The sequence below is a fragment of the Salarias fasciatus genome, chromosome 18 (genome assembly GCF_902148845.1).
Source record: "Salarias fasciatus chromosome 18, fSalaFa1.1, whole genome shotgun sequence".
NCBI classification, from domain to species: Eukaryota; Metazoa; Chordata; class Actinopteri; order Blenniiformes; family Blenniidae; genus Salarias; species Salarias fasciatus.
In genome coordinates this window covers 29303780-29327713 of record NC_043762.1, presented here as the reverse complement: position 1 = coordinate 29327713, position 23934 = coordinate 29303780, and the positions used below count along the sequence as shown (strand labels likewise).

Sequence of the window (23934 nt, the reverse complement as noted above, 5' to 3'; positions counted from 1 at the left end):
GAGAATGCTACGAGAAGGAGTGCAGCGACTCCCTCCGCCTGCTAGCGGCGGCGTCCCCCGCCAGAGCGGGGGTGCACGTGATACCCAGAGCATGTAGTAGCTGGGGTATGGCTGTGCCTTCTGCCCGCCACACACAACACTGACTGGCCGCTCAGCCGAGACACGCTTGCGGCCGCATGCTATCCCCGAGGCCACCGCAGTGGCAGCGGGAACGGCGGGCCCCACCCGCCTGCTAGCAGCGGCGTCACCTGCCTGAGCAGCTGATACGTAACAATCAGAAAGAACGCAGCAGCCGGTGGGAGAGGAGGCTGATCCTCCGACATACAACACACCTCACTGACTAGCTGCCTAGCCGAGCTAGTGCCGTGCTCCGCGGCGGCGGGGGCGGGGGCACCCCGCATGCTGCAGCCGCGCTCATCGGTGCAATCAGAAGCCAAGCCAGCGGTCTTGGCGAGCCCCGCACGGCGGGGGGCTCAATGCGGCTCCACAACAGTCAGAAGCACAGCATCACACCAGCCAAATCGCTCCCTGAAGCCAGGCGAGGAACGCGAGCAGCGTCCCTGCGCCCCAAGTTACCACCGACCACGTCGCAACGGCCGCGGTCGTCATGTAAACATGCACTCAACATGAGGAATAGTAGATTCAGCAACCTTACCGTCTGCCGGAGGTATGAATGAATCTCTCACCGCAGGCGACGCGCAGCGCCGCAGAATCAGATGAACGGGACCACAACACATCACAGCCTTTGGAGGGCATAAAGCAGCTCCGACCTCGAAGGTCACAAGGCTCCCAGTGACGGTGCATCACGACGCCATACAGGCTCGTCCCGTCAGGTGTACACGAACTGAACACGAGAAGAGAAATAGGAGACGATTGTGGGTGGAGCCCTGAACTTATACAGTTCCTGGGTCACCCAGGGGTCACGAGTGACTTTGTTAGTATACATACTCGAACTATGCATGCGCGAAGGGAACATTCCAGTGCTTTAAGCACCGCCTCTGGCGGTCAGTAGGGATGAAATAGAAAGGCACTTGTTATACATCATGTGTGTTTTTCATTTTATTGTTATTATTCACAACGATCGAGGTCCATGAAAAAAAAAAAGGCAAATTTGGCAGCTTTCCAGCACCTTAGCCTGTTCAATGTGCTTTTAGCATGGCAGCTAATGTTAGCTACTGTTGCTAGCATTGCTTCATTATACTGTGTTAGTTTGGAGATTTATCCATTTTGTTTTGAGAAAGTAATTTCTGTTTCAAGAAATGAGCCAAACCACTGGAGAAAAAGTGTAATACTCAACACTAAATAATATCAGCGGGACTTCAAGACAACTTTGTTTGTGTGCTTCATTATTTCTGCTGTCAAACAGCGGCAACGACCAGTCCCAATCACTGATACGCACATTCTCACGGTGGTGTTTGGTGAAATATGACAGGTCATTTACGGTGTTTTGACTTTACAAATGACACACTTTGCGCATTGGGCTCAAGATCACAAACATCTTTCTCAATGCTTACAAATCATCATTGGTCCTGAGGTATTCATACTGCCGTGTGAATAGGGCTTTGGAGTCTCACCTATAGGTCACAGCAGCAAATAAGTGGAAGGTTGATACAATACACATTTTGCACTGGTGACGTTTATTGGATGAACAAGCTTTGGCTATGTTACAATATAATTTACACTGGGAGTGAAACAGTCTTTGTAACCCTTCACTTTTTACAATTGTGTCTGTTTGTTTTCATAATTTTTGCACTTCTGGTAGCTGTTGTGAGTCCATATTTGAGAAGATGTTGGTGTCAGCTCTGTCCTGTCTTTGTAGGCCAGCCGAAGCGGTGCATCCACACAGTTTCCAGCATCCAGGGATGTTTCATGGCAGATCGGCCCCCTGCAGACCCCCTCTGTGAGCACACAGCTATCCTTGAGGATTCTTCAGCCTCATCTGAGAGGAGCAGGTCTGGAGCCACCCTGACTACAGTTATTTGTGATGAAGTGGAATCATTTGGAATCATTTTTGTGTTGTAATACTTTTCACTTGCAGTGTACTTTATGGCTGTCTTTGTGTGTCACATGGGTGGACTTTCTGTAGTGAAGATTCTATCTGCTTACAGGTGTCCAGGCCACGGCGTCCTGCAAGGATTTAGTGTTGGGCCATCCGCTGCAGAGCTTTTGTATTCCTCAGCAGCAGCAGTAAAGAGACCTTCAGAGAGATGTGTTGTGGACCTGGAGGAGGATCTGGAGCAGGGCGATGATCCATTAGAGGACAGCTCTTCAGCAGCAGCTTCCAAACATCTGGACTCTACCTCTGACCCTGCAGATGCTGCCACGTTGACCGAGTCAACATTGTTGTAGTAAGTTGCTCAAACGTTTCTGTCGTTCTGTGTTTTAGATTGTATGTCATAGCTTATGAGCTGAAACTATAGGATATTACAGCAGTCCTGCAATCAGTCCAATGTTCATGTCATTTTGTAGTTCAGTATCAGTTTGTTGGGAACAATTCTGGACAGATGTGTGTCCATCTCTTGATAGAGTTTTGGCTCATTCTTAATGGAATGACCCTACACTGGCATTGTTGGTCTTTCATTGTGTGGCTGTCGAATTGTGAAGCTCAGTTGCTCACAACACATTTCTCTTTTTCTACAGGGATGAAGCCAGATGAAGTGATGAAGATGTGTCTGTTAATGCATTGTGGAATAACAGGGAGCCAGTGGAGAGATTTTCAAACAGGCGTGATGTGGGACCTCCTGTTGGCGCTGGTCAGCAGCCTGGCAGCTGAGTTTTGGACGTACTGAAGACGAGCAGCTCTTTCTGGTTGAGGCAGTGAACAGGCTGCTGCAGTCGTCCAGCCGTGAGGATATGAACGCATGAAGGATCATTTCAAGCTCGTTCTTTGACACCATGGGTCTGAGCTCAGCAACACTGCGCAGCTGGAAGAAACAGTTTCTAACAAGTTGCCTTGAGTGATGGTGTAGTGACATTTTATTTGTAAATGAGCGTCAAACAAAAGCAACTCATCCACAAATGTGTCTCCACCTGTTTTTACACAATGAGTTTTGTGAGGCTTAAAGCCTTTCTCATAAAATATATTGGTCATTGACATAACACACACACACACACACACACACACACACACACACACACACACACACACACACTTCCTCCATTTTGCCTTCCAAATATGTTTTACAAGTTCCAAAGTCTTGAGTGAGAGCACCGTATTGGCCTGATTATAGTACGACTCTGATTATAAGACAACCCCGATTTTTCAAATATCATTTTGTGAAAATAAAAATATGTTGAAGACAATAAGGTTACTCATAATTTTTTTTATTGTGTTTATTGTACAATTATTCTAGTAAAACTCACAACAGATAAAACATTTCATGTGATTTAAGAGCAAGAAATGTTACTGCAGTATTAAATAAACTACATTCTCTTTCTCAGAATCTGAGGCTGTGACTCAGTGAATAAGCAACAAATAAGAACCTCAAAGGTTCAACAACTGCATTAATGATGTAAATAACTTTATAAGCATCAAATTCAAGTTCTATTCAACTTCATGAGCATTAATAATTCAGTCTAATATATCTTGGCTGCTTGGCAGTTGTTTGTTGACTCTGCTGTGTTGAACCATCAGTTTAAACTTCTCCTCTGTTGTTTGCTCACTTGTTGCGTTCCAGCTCCTTCGTTCCAGATGGTCACCTTCCTCCATTTTTCATCAGATCACTGTGTAACTTTCCATTTGCGTCCTGGTCACTGGTACTTTGGCTCCATTTAGCGGCGCTGATGTGTAACAACAATCTAGTCCTCGATGATAGTAAGACCCCATTTTGGAGAATTCAATTTCTCTAAAAAAAAACATTGTCCTATATTCGGGCCAATACGGTATTTATTTTGTCACATGTCCATGGTGGATCATCATGGGGATACATCGGCTACAGAGTTTCCTTTGTAAACATTCCTGGTTGCTGGTGTGCATTGTGATTGATTTTTCTATTGAAGAAACTCCAGCTCTGGGTCCTCCACGCCCGCCGGTCAGCCACTCCGGGCCTTGTTCCTGAGCAGGATTAGCAGCTGAATCTGCAGCTCTGCTAAGCCACTGAGTCATGCATTTGTCAGTCATTGTTACACTGATGAAAATGGAATTAGCCAACAGGTCTCTGCGCGAACCCAAAGTCAGCACAGCATTTTCAAAAATAACAAAAATGTTTATACCTTGGCTCAGAATTTGACCTGAGCAGTGGCCCACTGATGTAAATTTAGCAGCGGTTGGTGAACTGGTGTGACATAAGCAGTGATCCCAGAAACGAAAAGTAGAGCACGTCATTGTTGGGGATCACGGTTTGGCAGAGAGCTGGGATATTGATGCATGGCCAGAGCGGCGCGAGGGCAGCAGTGCAAAATGGGTCATCATCTCTTTGTAGTTGGGAGTTTTCCCTCGCTGCTCCCCAAGTCGGCTTCTTTCTGTTTCTGTCATGTGTGACGAGTGGCAGCAATAACAGCAACTGCCCATTAAAAGTCACACAAGTCTTATGAAATGATCTGAAACACCAGAATCAACTTTTTTTTTTTTTTTTATCTCTGCATGTTTGTGTTAAAGTTGTGAGTACTTTCCAGTGTTTTTGAACGCAAGTTTCTTAGTAGAAATGTACAAATGGCTGCACTGGGTTAAGTCGTTATTGAACTCAGGATGATTTGCCAGTTATGTGTGATTACTTGAACTTCTTGAATTTGACAAAGCCAACATTGATATAGAAGATTATAAATAGCAGTGGTTGCTTCATAGTAAGGAGATCGCCATTTTCAAGTTCAGGCTTCCTGAGTTCAGTATACATGTTTTTCCTGTGTGTGGGTTCATCCGTGTGCTCTGGTGGCTACGAGTCCTGCTCCCCTCTGTCCTTCTGTTAAAGTGTCTTTCTGCAAGATTCTGCACCCCAAATTGCTTTCACGGATAGACTGAGTGTCGTGCATTGGTGTATGAATGAGTGAATATAACGAAGTGAAATCCAGTTGGCATCCTTAATTGACCATCTGTTTCTCTGTTTGCCTTGCCCACAGTATGCTTTGAACAAAATTTATCTCCACCTACTAAATATTTGAATTTCTTCACCCCATTCTGACTCTTTTTTTTCCATTGTGTCTATCAGCATAGCATGTAGTTGCAGGGTTGCAAATTTAACATTAAGGACCTTGACTGTGTCAAAGAGCCTACTCAGTACACTGACCCAACAGTCACAACACAGTACAGAATGCACTTTTTTTAAACATACATTGAATAAATGAGTGAATAAATACATAAGTAACATAAGTGAATAAATAAATAAATAAATAAATAAATTTAGGCTGAAGCACTCAGTAGTGTTTCAAAAGTGGAACTTTTTAAAGGTTTTCGGAGATTGGCTTCATATTTAGAGGTATTATTAAACTTTTTGTTGTTTTCTTTTCTGTTTAAGTGAAACAAAAATCCAAAAAGGTTAAACATCCAATTTTACAAGTAGCTCCATGACAGGTAGCCTAACCTTTAACCTTTAATCTCTCCAGGGAAACAGGTTAAAGCCAGGTAACACACACACACACACACACACACACACACACACACACACACACACACACACACACACACACACACACACACACACACACACACACACACACACACACACACACACACACACACACACACACACACACACTGACGTCACTGAGTAGCACAGGCGGCAGCAGGAGCAGCAGTGGAGTGAAGCTGCTTCAATTCAGACAGGAAGTCTGGAGAGTCTGCCTTTCAAAATAGTAGTTCCTCCACTGAGAAAAAAATTAAAAACAACATACTGAAGTCGTCAAAATTAAAGAGATTATTTTATTTCAGATGCTGAAAACTTTCTAGTGAACTGATTACACAGTTAGACATAAAGAAATGAAGGCTTTAGGCTACGTGTGTATATTCACATTTATTTGACAAAATATGTATCTTCGTTTAGGAAAAAGGGTTTTTTCAATCACATGTTGCTTTCAGTTTGTTTTTTTTTCATTTGATATGCATGGATCATTGAATGCAGGGTTTGTCAACAGTCACCAATAAAACATATGTACTGTCCCTGCAGTGTTCTGTTTCTAAGCAGTTGTGTTTGTTTTACTAAACTTCATTTCTGATTTGACTGCCATTTATTATACAAATTGGATTGATTGAGGAACTGTTTGGTGGCGTGTTGGTTTGGGCTTCTGCCTCAGCTACTGGCCGGGTGTGTGGAGTGTGGAGTTTGCACATTCTCCCTGTGTGTTGATTTCCTCGGGGTTCTCCAGATTTCCTCCCGCAGTCCTGAAACTGGTGAACCCAACATATATTGGTTATCAATCACCAGGAGTGTGAAACAGTGAGAAGGTGACAGCGCGGTGTTGGGACTTGTTGCTGTTGATGTGTTTTGTAAACCCCACACCGGAAGCAGTGGCGGGAGCAGCTGCGCCGCCTTGACCGCCCGCTGAGCCGCAGGAGCGGAGCGCCGGAGCGGAGGGACCCCGCTCACTTTCCGATGCCGGGGATCCGGGACGCAGGAGCCGCGGGCTGCGGGGAGGCGGCCGGCCGCCCGGGCGGCGGGGAGGGGACGGGGAGCCTGGTCAGCTGGAGGCGGAGGCCGTGCAGGACTTCAGCGCTGTTCGCTGCAGCCAACGCCGTGTGGTGGTGAGCACGGCAGCATGACGCAGGGAATCACACCTCTGCCCGGCCGGCCTCCCTGCAGGCTGCCCTCTGCAGTTTAACATGAAGGAACAATTACTTCCAGGCTGGAAATGTAGAGATCTGTGCGTTTGTGTTAAATATTTGCAGTTGGTGGTGATTTGCAGACAGTGCTCAGGATCTTGTCCAGCCTGAGGACCACATCAGGCCCTGACCCCCCAGGGGGTGCATGTCAACAGCACGTGTTCAGTTTGTTTATCACAACTTGATTCGTTATTATTAGATAAAACATGCATAAATACTGAGCATGAACCATGCAAACCGCCGAGCATACTGATTTCTTTGAGATGTTCAGACAGAACATAGAGCAGCTGATGAAGAGGCTTTCCAAAGTGTTTGTAGTGAAATTAGTGAGTAAAAATGATAAGTGTCTGATCACGCTGTATCTGAGCTTGACTGTGAGGCTGTGGTGTGTGTCGTGACAAACTGTTTTCCTGCAGGTTTGTTGCCTCCGGCTCTCTTCGGATCTACAGCCTCCTGTCCATCCTGATGGCTCTGCTGGTCGTCACTGCCACTGCCAGAGAAATCATTCGGTCCAGATCAGCAGGTAACCCTCAGCCACCGAATATCATCTGCTACTCTAACAGTAATCAACAGTATATCTAATACATGTAAAGATGGCATTCTGTCTCAGATAAAGCTCTGCAGAGCACAGTTTCCAGCAGCTGGTCCTCACCATTGATTTTTCCCTTAAATATAATTTATAATGTTATTTTGGGGGATTTTTATTGCTTCTCTTTGCCAGTGTCCACTGGTCTTTTGGTACTTTTGAAACATCTCACACAACATATCACACAGTTTCCGAGCACAATTTTAAGAAGTAATTAAGTTTTTGCTAAACATGAAGTGATACGTGAGGATTTTGATCTTGTTTAAAGTGTCGCAGGAGTTTTTCCTTTGAAAACTATCAGATGTGTTGCTTGGTGGCTGACAGGCATGTTTCTGTTTTATTAAATATTTCAAAGTGAACTTGTTTGTGACCTAGATTAATATAAGTCAAAATTAAAGCCTTTTCTTTTTTTCCATTCATTTTCCCGGATGGTTTTTGCTGGTGCCACTGGCTGGATGGTGATGAACAACATTTCTTTCCCAGCAGGACTGAATTTATGGCGCAGCATGACAACAAGGTAGGAAGCTATCATGCACGTGACGTGGGTTTCTGCTGTTTGTTTTTACTGATGAGTGCCATGTGCAGACATGAGGTTTTGGTTTTAAATCAAAATTTAATAATTAATTTCATTTCCTGGGAAAGCTCAAATTTGGTACAAGCCTTCTGAAAAAGAATGTAAAAATAAAGCTTTTTCATGAAACCCATGATATTTTATTTGACCTCAATGTATGTGAAAACAGTAAAGTAAAAAAAAAAATAGGGAAAGAGACAATCTGACCTTTTCACCAACCTTTCAGTGGTTTTCCAGGCTACTTGGCTCAAATCTCAAAGGTACTGATTCAAAATGCTTCTCTCACATGAGAAATGTTGAAGAGGAAGCACAAGACTCCAGGAATTGATTTTACGTGATCATCTGGAGAGGAAACAGTCTGGTCCATTAGCGTTTGCTCGGCCGTAGAGTGGCTCTTCTGTAAGTCCCTGGCTGAGGACAGACAGCTCTTTCACAGGAGTCCTCCAGTGCGCCTCTTATAATCGCTGTGTGAAAGTAGCACAGTTTCGTGTTTGAATATGTACACAACATGCCACGATTTTCTTTCAGATATTTTTAGACAGCTGCAGCCTAACAACACACAGAACTCAACATGGCAAAGACACAGATTACACAGATTATTATGTTCATATCATCGTTTGTGTGTGAGTTATATTTTGGGTATGTGCAGAATGAGACCTGTAAATATCTCTGTCTTCACCTCCACTACACACAGGCCTCTCGGCCAGATTCATTTCACGGACTTTTCTCTACTGTCATGACAGAGATCCGTCAGTCGCTGCAGGTTCATTTGCCCTCAGAGTGGACTGGCAGGCGTACTGTCGTCAGGCTTTTGTTGTTTCTTGTCTTCTTTGCTGTAGTAGCAGTTCAGCAAAGATATAGTTCAGCGTTTACAAACTTAACATTATATTAGAGAAACTTGATAGGAATTAGCTCAACAAAAGCCTGCAAGCCCACGCTGAGGGTAACAAAACCCTCTATATACATGAATCTATATAATGTAAGTTCATCAAACACAGGGCCTTTACACAAACTGTATTACACACAAACAAATCGAACACAATGACATGCTCACACAAACTTTGTAAACAAGCAGGATCTCTTCCGGAGTCTTGGCCATGGCCCTGAAGAGCTGATTGGTCACTTATGACTAATCTAAGATAATCTAATCCTCCAGCTCATATCGCCCCTGTGAGCAGGAATCATGCAGTTTCTGCATCACTAAAATCATGAGTGCTGACTCACCTTGTGTCCCAAATCAAAAACCTTAGAAATGGTGGATTAGTTTGTGTCCAGAAAATTCATTTCTGATTATTATTTCTTGTTCAGACAAAACAAACTCAATCCAGTTCAGCTGTACGCTGTTGTTAAAGCGGAATGTGTTGAAGCAGCCATGAAAGGAAAGCTCAACACAAATATTTAGCAGAAGTGTTTGGACTTGTGGTCTCAGACTTCCAGTCTCCACAGCGTAATACCTTTATGCTTCCTAATGTCGAGCGCTGTGACCCATTTGGCTGACTCGGCCTGCTTTGTCGGGGAGTCGCATTGGTCGACTCGTTGGCACTCCTGCCCTCATTTTGGAAGCGACTGTGTGCTCTGTTGTGATGTGTACGTGTGTGTATGTGTGTGTGTTGGTGTGAGGAGTGGCTGTGGACCGTCACCTGACGCTGCGGCCAGTTGTGAAGGATCGCTGGGATTCAGAAGAGGTGACAGGGATTTGTGGGCGCCAGGCTGGATGCAACACATCGGAGTTATATAACTGGTAGCTGGGTGAGTCGGGGTCAGGGGCGATTCACAGCAGGAGACCTGAACCATAGGAGTTCTGCTTTATGCTTTTTAGGACTTATGTTTTGGAAATGCACAGGAAAGCGGATACAAGTTTCACAAATATGCATTGAGCTGAACAAACTACTGACAAATGGCTCGAACTGAAAGTGAGTTACGTGCTACTCCTGCAGTCTTCAACGAGCCCAACATCGTGCTGGCGTCGTACGAGTCGTCGCCTGTAGTGAGAACCAAAACCTGTAAATTGTAAAAATGTGCGTGCCATTACTTTTTCCATGTGTCTAAACGTGCGTGTGTAGCGCCCCTGAGTGTCTGCTTTCGCCATCTGTCTTCCGCCGGCTCCCTGTGTGTGTGTGTGTGTGTGTGTGTGTGTGTGTGTGTGTGTGTGTGTGTGTGTGTGTGTGTGTGTGTGACATTTGGCCGGCGGTGTGGGATTGTGTTGTTGCCACCTGCTGTTGTCTGTCCGAGGTGTCTTGTGTGTAAGAGCAAGTCTGAAGTAAAGGCTTGCAGGAGATTAACTGCTGACCCAAAATGCGAGCTGACAGCTGGGCGCTTGAGCCAGCTGTCCAGTTAGTGTGTGTGTGTGTGTGTGTGTATGTATGCCTGTGTGTGTGTGTTGTCTACAACACAGCAGTGAAATAACTATTAGATTTTTCTTTTTACCGGTATATTTCACCTGTAGACACCTGGACTATATGAAGAAGCTTAGAAGAAGGATGGATGATATGTTTTACGATGACGGTGCTGTTTTTTCCTGGATGCTGGCTTTGGCCACTTGGGGGCAGCACCAAGAAGATGGCAAGTTTGAATCAGCAGTATCAACATGGCAAGTCACATTATGGAGGCTGCTGGTGTGTTCTGCTAAAACTTCCACACACATGACAGATGTGTGCATGATTAGTGATATTTACATGAAAAAATATGTTTAGCAGGTGAAAGTCCCAAGAAAAGCTGTTTTTGTTCGAGGATTAAATGGATGGATGGAGAGTCTATACCTGAATCATGGTTGAGTCTGGATGACGGTGTGGCCGGAACATTTTTTCTGAATCTCACCAAAAAGCAAGAGTCTCTTCGTGGAATGTACATTTTGGTGACCATCAGGATGACAGTCACATCCGCTGTTGTTATTTTCACACCTTCTTCTGCAGGTGTGTTTAGTTCTGAGTCTGATAAAGAACCATTTCTCTCCATCTTCTGTTCCTTTTCCTAACCCTCTGGGGTTTTTGGGCCGGTGCAGTTCACCTGAGTCCGAGCTGACTGCGGTACAGGTGAAGGCAGGTTGCAGTCTGGGTAGTTCACCAGTCCATCATCAAGGGACAGGAATTCACACACACAGTAACTGAGAGTCAACACCTGGCCCTCAACACGTGTTTCAGGACTTTGGTGGGAAATATGAGACCCCATAGAAACTCCACGCACTCGTAAAGAGAGCGTGCTCGGCCACCCAGGAGCAGCTCGGGCCCGTCTCTATGGATTCTCTACGCTTGTTTTTAGGAGCAGAGTGACGTAGTGTTCGCACTACAGCCTGAACACACACCTGCGCTCTCTGTATACACACGTTTGTGGGTGATGGTCTGTGTTGACTCTATTATTGCAACAGCTTTGGGATGATAAATCTTAATTTTCTTCTCTATGATGAAGTTCACCTTTAACACAGCTGACATTATGTTTCATGTCAAGAGAAAATACTTGTGTTTGTATTTTTTGGGAAGTATATTAAACAGTATTAAACAGTTACTGATTTTAATCAGTGAGAGCTTTGTATGAAAATGTGTCACGTTCATCTCAAGCCCATATTAAGCAGTGGCAGTAAGCCCAAACAGATGGAAGATAATCAGCAAAGATTAATAAATGTTTTCAAAACTCTGAAGTTCACCTCCCATGCTGGATGCTGTATATTAGTTTAAAAAAAACAGAGCTGAATATATTTCTTTTTAAAAAAAAGAAACCATACTCAGATATGGTTTTGTGAATCAATGAATACGCATTTTTCCAACAAAGCTCATATATTTAATTGTGAAAGTAGATTACATCATAGACCCTTTAAGTGTCAGCTGTCCAGCTAATGTCCTGTAATGTCAACACACAATTACATTTGTTGCTGTGATTCTCATAGTATGTATGGTGTGTATGCATTACAAAAAAATTAAATGTTTTCCTTCAAATGATTGATCGAAGTGAAAATGGACAAACGTCACATGACTGGTTGGCTCCCAGGAAAAGCTGGCTGTGTGTACGACCGCGTTCCCACAACAAACACCAAGTGTCTTCAGAGTTGTGAAACCTGAGTGTGTGTGTGTGTGTGTGTGTGTGTGTGTGTTCTCGTATTTCTATCCTTGTCGGGGCCAAATGTCCCCACAAGGATAGCAAAACGTGGAACGACGTGCCTTGTGGGGACCTTTTTCCGGTCCTAAGTAGGAGAAACGGTGTTTTCTTGACCATGTTGTTGTTACTGAAAAAAGTAAAAGTGCAAAAACATTTCTTTAGGGTTAGGCTTTGTTGTGGTGTGGGTTAGGGTTAGGGTAAGGGTCAGGGTTAGGGGCTAGACATGAATGGGAGTCAATGGACGGTCCCCACAAGGATAGAAATACAAGACTGAGCGTGTGTGTGTGTGTGTGTGTGTGTGTGTGTGTGTGTGTGTGTGTGTGTGTGTGTGTGTGTGTGTGTGTGTGTGTGTGTGTGTGTGTGTGTGTGTGTGTGTGTGTGTGTGTGTGTGTGTGTGTGTGTGTGTGTGTGTGTGTGTGTGTGTGTGTGTGTGTGTGTGTGTGTGACTCAGCTCTTTCCTCTCGAAGCAGAGGAGCCAATGGCATCCTTTGACTCGGGGGGTGTGGATCAGCGTGACCCCAGATTGGTCTGTGAGGAAAACAAGACAGCGGAGCAGCGAGCAGCGTCTCAGCAGAGCATCTGACTCCATCCCGTCAAAACCTGAAGTGTTTATGGGTTTTCCACCGATCATGGATGTCATGTAGTTTGTCTTTATCTCACGTTTACCAGGTACAGCCAATATTTTTGAAGTTGTGCCAGAATATATGACAGTGTTTTTAATATTTTCACGTTGTAGAACTTCCACAACCTTGCTGAAAATTTCACAGTTATATGAAACAAACTAGAAACTCATTTACATGAAGGGTTTCTAATAATCTGGAACCACTGAATCAATGTCAGGACCGGCAATAAGATCAATTCTGTTCCTTTTAGATCCTTTTTGTTGACAATATAACAAAGTTTAATTAGAGTGCGTTCACTAGTGTGTATGACTGAACACTGAGTAATGACTCTGTGAATACTAACAAAGGAAGCGACTGGAAATGTCGGCGCTATGTGCCGGATCTCACAGGTCAGCGCCCGGCATCAGGCCACAGAGCTGTTTCTCCACAACCTAATTTAAATATGGGGATAACACAAAGAAATTCCACTTCTGTCCTTTTCATCGTTGGTAACAAAAATAAATCAACTGATTGAACTGCCACTTTTCATACATGCAGTCTGACTAACACTAGTATTGGTAACTGATTAAGTGACGGTTCATGAAATTAAATGAAATTTAAGCCAACTCTTTGGATAAGTGTCATATCTAATTCTCTATGTTTGTCAACTGAACAAGATAAATGTTTATTATAATACATATTTGTCAAGGTTACTCTGAGACAGGCGTCACTGTTGCAAACAGAGATTTTGAATTTTCGTGATCAACAACTGAATCATCAGCGGCACTGATGGCAAAAACAAAGCATGTAAATATTCATCATTATTTCAGCACAACATTCTCCGCTGTCCTGGACGTCTTCGTGATCATAAAACTAATCCTACACACTCTGTGTGGCAGTCCAGAAACAGGATCTGTGCAGCTTCCAAGAAAGTCGTTGTGTCATTGTGATGCAACCATGCGAGGCACTAAAAGTCTTTGTAGAATATGGAAATTACAGTTTCGATCTTGAAGAAAGCTTCTGTTTTTTGTCCAGGTGAAATGAATCTTGGGAAGATGCGACTGACTGTACAGGCAGATTTTTTTTTCTGAAAGCTTCAGTTGATCTTTAGGCTGAGTCATCCTCCAGAATGACCGTCTGATGAGTGCTGGTGGCTTGATTTGAATGTTTCAGGATGGCTGTCAGCTTGTGGGATACGATGGCCAAGACAAACGTGTGACCTTTTTATCACTAGATTATTATATATATATTTTTTATTATTATTTTTGCTACAATGCTTGATAACTATTCAGATCATGTCATGGCCGTACCAGCAGCCATGTGAACGTCGGTGAGTCGGCTCCAGATGCACATGTCTGTCTCGCCTGTCCGTCCATGTCTCTGGCAGAGGCGGGGTGTGTTCGGGAGGCTGCTGGTGTCAGGTGTTGGGGTGGGATGGGTGGGGGCGCTGGGGGGGCTCTCTCTGCCCTCACCACCTCCAGCCCCGCTCCTCTGTGCTCCTGGTGGCTGCTGGGTGGAATGTAGTGTGACCCGGCTATTTTTAGACCAGGCCTCTTGAAATACTCGGGCCGGGGCTTGGTGTGGATAAACACAAGCGCCTCACAAACAGTGCGTCCCTGATAAACCTGAGTTTGACTGAAGCCTGGGTTGTCTTTGTTTTGTTTTGTTTTTTTTAACACTCACTTTTTACCTGCTCCTTTCTTCCATCTTCAAAGTCCTCCCCTGACTTGTCATCTGTTTTCGGCCGCCGGTAGTCGCGCCGTCACGCCTCTCTGAAGGTACCTGGAGCTCTGGAGATGTCACCTGAAGATCATGGGGCAGGACTGAGGTACGGCGGTGTGTCCCGGGGAGGATGCTGGGATAGAAAGGCTTCATGACGGATGCTTTAGTCTGGGGTTTGTTTATCCCGTTGCTTTATGTTTTGTAACAGTTTGCTCTTTTTTCATACTGATTGATGACAGAGTCAAATAGAAAATGTTTCTGTGTTTTAAAAGTATAACCTGAGAATTAGCATCAATATACATGACATGTTTAATTTTGGCTTAATACTTGCAGTTCAAGCAGTTCACAGATTTGTATGTTTTCATATATTTCAGCCTTCTTTTGTTGTTGAAGGGCTTGATTTGAGTTTGATGTGGAAAGTTTGTTCATGCTGCTGTAATGAAGGTTTGGCACATCTGAGCCCTGTAACCCCGTCTGCCCACGCCCATTTCATACATTGTGTCTTATTCTACTTATAGGCTCCTGGCTGGCGCGCGCACACACACACACACACACGCGCGCCAGCAGGCCTTTCTATAGACTGTTGGGTTCTGCTCCCTCGCCGTCGCAGTCCATGTGTCTGTTAGCAGAACATAAACAGGCATTAGTCACTTCAGGTTCAACGTCTTTGCGGCAGATACTCACTCAGACAGGTGGGTAAACATATTTGCCCCCTGACCCCTCCTTCCTGATCACAAGTGAAGAGCCGGGACATGTTTGCCGCCATTCCTTGCATTGTTTGTCTCGCTCTATTTTTACGGCGCCGTCCCCGGCCTCGTTAGAGGCTCAGACGCGCCGCTCCCTGTGTTGTCTCAGAGATTACCGATTGGGTAAAAAGTGACGTCCCTCCGACAGCTGCCGGTGGTCCGCTCCCTCCGTCGACCCCCGCTCCGGCCCTCGGCCGAGTCGTCGGGCTCTGTCGATACTGGGACGTGTTTCAGTTTGAGTGCTGACGGTATTGTTTCCTGACTGACGGTGACGGTCACCGGCAGCCTGTGTGAATTACACAACAGACTGAGACGTGAACGCCATGAAGCCTCAGTCTGTCACGCAGGAAGACTTGCATCACTTCTCGGGGAGACGCCGGCGTTTCGGGGAACAGGTTGCTTACTGTCTCCGTCCCGCGCTGCTGCTATTATTGCTTCACGGTATCGCTGTCACATGTCCGGCCCGTCCATGTTCTCTGGAAAGCAGCCCTGCTCCCGGGCATGTGCCTGGAAGTGGAGAGGGGGACAGACACCTGATCTGTCGTCATATGGCGGTTCGTCAGAGCGGCCGGATGTTTAGGTCAGGCGGGCGTATAAGAGATACTGTAGCTTCTGGCGGCCTCTCCAGCCAGCCGCTCAGCTGACACCAGACGTCATGGGAGGAAAGTCTGGCTGCTGTGAAAGCGAAGATGGAGCGTAGATGGAAGGAAAAATCAGTGAGCAATTTAGTTTATAACGTTACTGCGTAAAAAGTGAAGACTGTGCCTCAAAAGCTCAGAACAAAGACAGAGTTACACCATATCAGGCAGGTGGTTGTAATGTTGTGGCTGACGGAGCAGCTCCATCTGAAGTTTTGTGACATGGAGGAATCAGGACGAAGCATAGCAGGGAGTCCAGCCACTCGCAGCTGCCAACAAATGCCTGTTTGCAGCGTTTTAGCTGCCAGATCTCAGCTTGAGGACCTGCCAGTGACAGGGATTAAATCTGGAGTGTGTCAGGAACAACACACACAACACACAACACACAACACACAACACACAACTCTTCCTGGAAATGCAGTAATACTTGTTTTGATAACGTACAAAATAGCACAGAGCGAAATCTGCAAGTCAGTTTCTGTTCACCTACACATTGATTATTTATTAAAAAAGATTTAAAAAAAGACAAAGTAGAAATGAAATACTTGGACAGAGAATAACAAAAAAGTGACAGACTGAATTTTCATTCTCATAGTTTTAAAAACATTTTTTTTCACTACATTCCCAAACGGTCACTGCTTGGTTGGGTCATAATTACGAGTATGTTACTTTACAGGACTAAATATTGACTTTTGGAGCCGCGTTCAACACAGTCTGATCTCAGGCATTTTTCTTTATCATGAAGAAGTTCACATATAATGTATAATCCTTTCACAATGCATGAGAAGCCTGAACTCTGAAGCATTTCTACATCTGTGTCGTAATCAGTTGATGTGGTCTTTGCTTTGATTCCTCCAGAGGAATCTAATGAAGCCTGTTTTAGCCTGCAGTCACTTTTCAGGCCGTAACAGGTTGAAAGATGCCGAAGCATCACACACACTGATTGAAATAGCTGCTCCGTGACTCTATACTGAAGACTGCACCATCGTTAAAAACAGAACAATACGGCTTCAGCTGTCCTGCCATAGATGTGTGTGATCGTACAGGATGTTGTGATAATGGAAAAGCCTGGCGGGCGGGCTGGAAGCGACCTGCTTGCTGTTGTGGTAAACTGATCTTCACACCGCTTGTTTCCAGGACAGCTGCGTTCACAGGGTGTGTGTTTCCATCCTCAGCTGGATTTAATTTTAGTATATTGTCATTTAATGTCACAAACCCTGATGAGGCCGTTAGTTTTTCCTATATGAGACAGACATTGTTTTTTTTTCTTTCAGCTCATGATTTGTTCTTTATTGCATTTCCCCTTCTTCCTGTTTTTTCCCTGCACTCCATTGATTTTCCGTATCTGTTGTTGCTCATGTGCCTCTTCTCTCATTAGTTGTTCTAGCATATGAAGCTCAGTGTTTGCAGCGTGTTTCCAGAAAACACCTTGATTCTCTTTCTTAGTTTGTTTCCCAAAACCAAAACAGAGTGCAGTTAAATACAGAAATGACATATTTATGATGCCAATTGTGACATACTGTACGTTAAGGCTCCACATGGTAGTAGAAGGGTCTGTTGTTGTATAAACTCTTTTAACTCGGGTAATGGGTGGCACTCTCCTCCATGAAAAGACAAAGTTTGCATGTTTTCCCTGCGTGTGTGGAGTTTCTCCAGGTTCCTTGATTACAGAATCAAAAGGCATGTGGATGAATGGATGGAGGGATTAATGGTCGGATGGATGGATGAATGGGTGAATGGAGTTTGTCCAGCAGGTATTGGAATTCATTTTCAACAACAAAATCCTCAAATTACAAGAAGAAACTGGCAAAAACAATCTGCTGATCCTGTCAAGTATCTCAGAGAGGGGTTCTGACTTCATGCTTCCATCGATACACCCCGTCACATGAGCCTCGGGCTTCATGTGAGAGGACACGCACGGCTGAAGGCGGCGCGGAGAAGATGCTGGTGTTTGGGAAGCCCCTGCGTTCGCTGTGGGGGAAAGTGTGGTGTCTCGTCAGGTGACCCAGTATTTCCAGCAGTGCCATAGTATTCAGAGTACTCTCACCCCCCTATTCCCATCCCACACCTGTCTGTTTAGTCATCTGGCCACTCTTCCTGCGGGCCTCTTAATTTAGACGGATGACATTTGCGCTGGAGTGTGTACTTGTGTGTACTTGTGCGGATTAATTTTATCAAAGACCTTCCACCAAGTACTGAAATGTTGATCCTATTTTTAATGCAGACTCACTGTTTATTATGTCAGTGATTACAAGGTGGCCAGCTGTCTGTCAGGCCAGCCTGCTGGACAAAGACACGTCCGGTTTTAAAGCTTTACATTTGAAAGTTTCGTGTCCCTCAGGACCTAAAGAAGAAATGATTATTTTTTTATGATTTTTATGATTATTGTTTCAATTATTTTTGAGAACATATCTCTACTAATCATTCTATACTGTATTTATGTCAAGTTTCTGGTGATCGATACCTTACATAGACTTACACCTGAGTGTGCGAGTGTGTGTGAATATATGTAAAAGATTCAAAAGGAAAATTTTGTTCTTAATGCTTAAGTCAAAACACAAATATACACTGAATCTCATCAGTTTCAGCCCAAAGCCATTTGCAGCAGGATAACTCTTTCTGTGTGTTTTTACTTGTAGTGTTTTTGGCTCGTCCATGTGAAGCACTTCAGTCATATCTTATTGTTTAGAAGAGGCTATGGCCACAAAGGTTGATTGAGAGACTGATCATTTGGGCTAGTCTTGCACTGGAACCTCTTTGAATGTGAAAGTAGATATGAATTCTTTATTTTAATTATGATGGTCTTCTGGTTTCTTCTGTCATCAGCGGACAGAACAGAATCGAGGATTCACGGTGCAGATTAGACTAATGCTGTGTGTGTGTGTGTGTGTGTGTGTGTGTGTGTGTGTGTGTGTGCGTGCGTGTGCCTGTGTGTGTGTTTTCCTGCAGCTGGGAGATCATTGACTCGGGCCAGAGCGGCCGGTCTGGTCCTGGACTTCAGCTCAGCGACTCCCTCAGAGTTTTCCTGCAGGAGACGTCGGCTTTTAAACAGCAAAACCCCGGAAAGGTGAGCAAGAGGAAGCCGGCCGGTGACTTTTAATTTATTCAGAGTTCAACACATATGTAGCTTCAGACCAGAGCAGATGTTATGGCGACTGTTTTTTCTGCTGTAAAAATTTATTTTAGAGAATAATCTGTAGGTGGAACATCTGGAAGCGTTTGATATGAATTATACTGAATTTACTCAAAGATTTCTGGAAAACTTTGTTTTAAAGGTGCATTAAGGAGTTTGCACGTTTTATGCGAAACAGCGCCCCCTGCAGGCCTTGGGCGTAATGCAGCTTAGTGAAAAACTCGTCCCTGTGGCTCGCATGCACGGAAGAGGGGGACTCCTTCCTCGCTCGTTTAGTAGCGCTCCAGTAAGATTTAAGTTTCTTCTCCCTGGTGGGTCTGTGTGGAGCTGTGGCAGTGCTAGAAGCCAGTCTGTTCTGACTTTCTGGAAGATCCTGCTCAGTTGTTGCTCACTAAGCATCTGGCGGAGTAATGGCGGACAAAACGAAACCTAACCAGCCGGAGCGCGCATTACGTCATTCCTTTCAAATTCTCCCCAAAAAAAATTGTGGTGCCGGACCGGCACTGTGACTTTCAAGTGACAGTTTAGCGCTGTTAGAGGTTCTGGTAATGAATATGTCAGGGCACATTGTACACATCATTAAAAATGTGTAACATATTTATGGTGGAAAATAAGTATTTTTAAAGTTGAAAAACTCCTTAATGCACCTTTAGGAGTAATAAAAGATTTGGACATAATGCATTACTCATACTTTATTAATGCATTTATGTATTAAACAAATCAATATTTTGGGGAAATGTTTGCTTTTTTCTTATTTTCATTGTTTTTTTTTTAATGAAATGAATGAAACAACTTTTTGTGTGGTTCTGGGACAGTGAACTGGCTTAAGAGGAATATTTGTAATTGAGATTATGAAGACAGTAGCTAATCATATTTTTCTTGTTGCATTCTGTCTTCTGCAGTTTTGCTTGCTGGTTTGCAGTTTGTGCACTTTCTTCGCCGTCTTGGGACGCTACATTCCAGGGATCGTTATCTCGTATGTTTTAGGTAGGAAAACACTCTTTTTGCATCATTTCAATCGGAGAACTGGCCTTCTCTCAGCCTGTTTCCATGATATGTAAACCGGTTTACGAGACGTAGCTGATTTAAATATACAGGTGTGTGTCATCAGTATAGTTCTACATTTTTACCATTACTGTAGATCTGCAGAGATATGACTTTGATACACATGACTGTGTAAATGCAGGTGACATTACTTGGTGTACTACTTCAGCCGGTAGGTTATTGTCTGTAATGGATCCTCATATAAACCCTTGGCTGGTCTCTGCAGTGCTCAGCGTCTTCCTGTGGCCTTTGGTATCCTCCCATGAGGTTGGTTTGTGGCTGAAGCCAGTTCTGCAGAAGCTGGACTTTGGCATCGGAGGTTTCCTTCAGAAGGTCAGAGAGAACCACGGTGAGTGGAACGCAGAGAGAAACATTCAACTCCAGGTGACCATTGAAGGCGGATGTGAGTTATGAGATGTTAGGAGTCGTGTGCTGATTGCACAGATTTACAAATCTGTTCACAAAATGTGTTTTTATGTGTATATAGTAACATCAAAGACTCACAGCTGAAGCTTGTTTTATCAGTTGAGAGTTGTCGTCTTTTTAGTTCTATGCTGCATTAGGAAACTGAATTTGTCTCACGTGGATGTTTGTTTTCATCCAGAGAGGAGAATCATTCAGTCTCAGATGGAGAAAGAGGGCATCGAGTCAGACCTCTCCTCCATGTTCCCCAAGGTTGGCATCTCTCCTCTAACTACACCTTCATCGACTGACGCTCAGCACATGTGGTCCACATCAGCATCGAGATCCGAACCGTCCATCTTTCTGTTTCTGCCACCTGTCAGTGTGTCTGACGCCTCCTGTGTTTCCCTCCCTCAGCTCGACTCTGCGGCGTGTAAAGAGATGTCGGTGTCCGACACGGAGGTGTCTGACGTGACGTGGACGGACAACGGGACGTTCAACCTGTCGGAGGGACACACGCCGCAGACGGAGAACTCCGACGGTGCGTTGGTCACCTCCGCACTGTGTCGATTCAGCGAAAACCGAGAGTGTATGGAAGCAGGAAGCAGTTCGTTCGTGTCTTGGATACTCATGGAGGTTTTTGTTTCCAGACCTGGACAGAGAAGAGGTCTTTGCCGGCGGCCTCCCAGAGTTCCCTTCTCTTGACAACGGCGCGACGACCAACGGCGATGACGACGACGACGACCTCAGCCTCGGCCTTCCTCCTCCTCCTCCTCAGCCCCAGAAGCCGGCCGCGCACAGAGCCCCGCCCGCCGACAGAGCCCTGGAGCTGGTGAACCAGATGGCGGGCGACGTCATCACCGCCGCCGTCACCGCCGCCATCCAGGAGAGGATAGAGGCGGCGGTGGGCTTGGCGGCGCCGAGCGGCGTGCCGGGGGCGGCCGGGCTGCTGGAGCTGGCCGAGGAGTCCGACAGCGAGGCGGAGGACTTCGAGCTGCTGGACCAGTCGGAGTTGGAACAGCTGGAGGGGGAGCTGGGGCTGGGAGGAGACACAGGCAAGGGGAAGGACGCCCAGAGCGACAAGCCGGGGTCGTCGGGGTTCTTCTCCAAACTCCTCAGACGCCACTGATGACGAAGAGTCCGGCGGGGGAAGCAGAGGGCTGGTCGGGGACATGTGGAGGGCCGGCAGGAGCGTTGGGGTTCGAGGAAGTCGTGTTTTCGGTTCATTCTTTTCCCGGTTAGCTGCAGTACCTGACTGATCTGAAAGAAGAGAAATGGGAGTTCATCAGCTCAGATTAATGCCGAGATCAGCCGGGAGTTACAGTTTTGTCTGATCTCTGCAAAAAAAAAGCTGACGACTGATTAATTTTAACCGGTTTCCGTGGTTCCATCTGACATGCTCACAGGCTCATTTACTGTTTATAGCATCATATAAACAATTAAAATGTTTAGTTCTTTGAAAATGAGCATACTTAAACATTTGCATCTTTTTTAATCATTTTATAGCAAAATTATCATTTGTTATAAACCATTGAACCTTGATCAATGGCAAAAAGAGGTTGAAATTATGGTTTTCCAATCACTGTGCAAAACAATGATAAATGGCTCAACGTTCCACAAATTCTGGAACGTATCAGCGAGTCAGAAACACGTGAAGAAACGTGAACGTATGCATATTTATATTGCTTCTTTGAGAGCACATTACTGCAGTAAAATCTGTTAAACTGACTGTTACGCATTAATAATCCACTATAACTGCAAAACTCTGCAACACAAACAGCTAACACTCACCTCGATGCCACTTCTTATTACAGTACCCAGAATTCAGCAGGCATTGAATCAAATGACATCCAGAAGGCAATCAAATCAACTTCAACGCTTAAAAACCGCTTATGGTTGCTTTGTAGACTTTAATTATTTAAAAGGAAACCTCTTTTCTTTTCATTTTTTTTAATTTTTTCTTTTTTGTTCAGTTTTTTATGCACTTGTTTTTTTTTTTCATTAAACATTCATGTAGCCTAGTTGATTGAGTTTTATTTTATTTCATCATGCGTCTCAGAGTATCCTGACTGGAAATCTAAATTATGAGACATAAATATGGTAAATCTGAATATTTTCTTTTCTCTCATTGTGGACTTGAGGGTCACAGGTAAGTTGGTGAGTTCACATCTGGATCATCCAGTACCAGGTCAAACTTGGAAAAACAATTTATTCTTCTGAGGTTTGTTTCATGATTAAAATTGCAGTTACTGATATGTGGAGCTACGACGCAAAAGAAAGATTTTAAACCTCTTGAAATGTTCTAGTTCTGCAGGGCTCTGATGTGAATGGTAACGCGATCTGAGATACAAACCATTGCATTCACAGAGGTGTTATAAAGTCATCTGGAAGAGTATTGATCAGTCTCCAGTTATGCACAGTCAGCAAATTTGCTGTAATTTGAACGATTTAAAATCCCTCCTGGACGTTGTGCAGGTCTGATCAGCAGAAACTCTGGACTGGTGTCACTGCTGCAGTCACTTAAAATGACGCTCATTCGTGTTTTTAAATAGCATTTTTTAATGGTTCACTCTGTTTCCCTGTAAATTTGCAAGTTTTTTTTTTTTTACTTTAATATGAATTTGATAGATACCAAAACCACAGATTGTAACCACTAGAGGGTGAAAAGTTCCCGTCCTACACTCCAAACAGTCCCTGTCAAGGAAATCATAATCCCATAAACATTCATCTGTTTTTCGTTACAGCACATCCAGCAGAGCCCTCTCCTCCAGCTCTCTGTGAATAAATACATCAGCATCCTGCAATCAAAACATTTCTTTCTGATAATTAAGTAAAAGGGTTACTGTGAGAAGCCCCTTTAACACAAACACTGACGACTTCGTTGCTGACAGCTACTGAAATGTGAGGACAAAACATCTATGGATAAAAACCTCTAATATTTCCAGAATATCTCTCATCAAATAAAGTATTTCTCTTATTTTCTGTTCATTTTAAGCTAAATTCATTAAAAGTCTCAGTGAAGACCCACGCCGGTTCTCATGCTGCAGCCAGTCTGCAGCTCACATTCAGCCCTTCACGCTGGAAGATGGTCGGACTCCGAACGCAATATTTGATTTTAATACACTGAAGGAAGGTCAGGCTGTCTTTTTGCCTACATAGAGGCGTTTACTGGGTGGACACATATAAATTAGCCTGTACTTGATCTTATAATGAAGACACATTGCAATGTATGATGTACCTTCTTGAATTAATCATATGAGACATTTTATTGTAAGACGATGGAAATATCTGTTCATCTGTGCCTAAGAGGAGTTTGAAGTGACCGTAATTTTAGCTCTAATGTAATGACAATAATCATAAGAGAATGAATGTTCTGAGGCAGTTTTAGGCTTCACTAAATAAAGTGCTGTAAAGATATTTATTCAGGTTTTTTCCGTCTTTGTCATTTTCCTGATGTGCGTTATGGTTGTCTCTGTGCAGATGCATGAAGGTGAGAAAGCCTTTCAACAGCTGGTGCAAAAACATGTTAAGGGTCAGAACCATTAAGCATTTTAAATATGTAATTTTATGTAAAATCGATGTCAATAAAATGTTGCAAAGCAGCCTTTAATTTATTTGGTCTGCAGCTGTGAACATGCACTGTCCTCCAG

At 44.3% G+C, this 23934-nt stretch overlaps 1 protein-coding gene across 3 annotated transcripts; it reads left to right on the top strand.

The window, feature by feature from the left end:
- The first annotated feature begins 6495 nt into the window (after window positions 1–6495).
- retreg1 (reticulophagy regulator 1) lies at window positions 6496–23880 on the top strand. Of its 3 annotated transcripts, none has more exons than XM_030115925.1 (9): window positions 6496–6673; window positions 7168–7274; window positions 7824–7854; window positions 18655–18772; window positions 19741–19825; window positions 20109–20231; window positions 20487–20557; window positions 20702–20825; window positions 20935–23880. In XM_030115925.1, exons 1-9 carry the CDS (start codon window positions 6525–6527, stop codon window positions 21411–21413), a joined length of 1287 nt encoding a protein of 428 aa, XP_029971785.1. In that variant the 5' UTR covers window positions 6496–6524; the 3' UTR covers window positions 21414–23880. The 3 variants fall into 3 exon arrangements, with proteins under 3 accessions (XP_029971785.1, XP_029971784.1, XP_029971786.1); XM_030115924.1 differs by having other exon boundaries at window positions 7821–7854; XM_030115926.1 differs by lacking the exons at window positions 6496–6673; window positions 7168–7274; window positions 7824–7854 and adding an exon at window positions 14118–14427.
- The last annotated feature ends 54 nt before the right edge of the window (window positions 23881–23934 follow it).

Bases quoted from the DNA above. Each gene is read 5' to 3' on its own strand.
- retreg1 (XM_030115924.1), top strand. From the start codon at position 6,525: ATGCCGGGGATCCGGGACGCAGGAGCCGCGGGCTGCGGGGAGGCGGCC. The intron at 6,674-7,167 runs GTGAGCACGGCA...GTTTTCCTGCAG, and splicing joins GCAGCCAACGCCGTGTGGTG to GTTTGTTGCCTCCGGCTCTC. The intron at 20,826-20,934 runs GTGCGTTGGTCA...TTTTGTTTCCAG, and splicing joins GCAGACGGAGAACTCCGACG to ACCTGGACAGAGAAGAGGTC.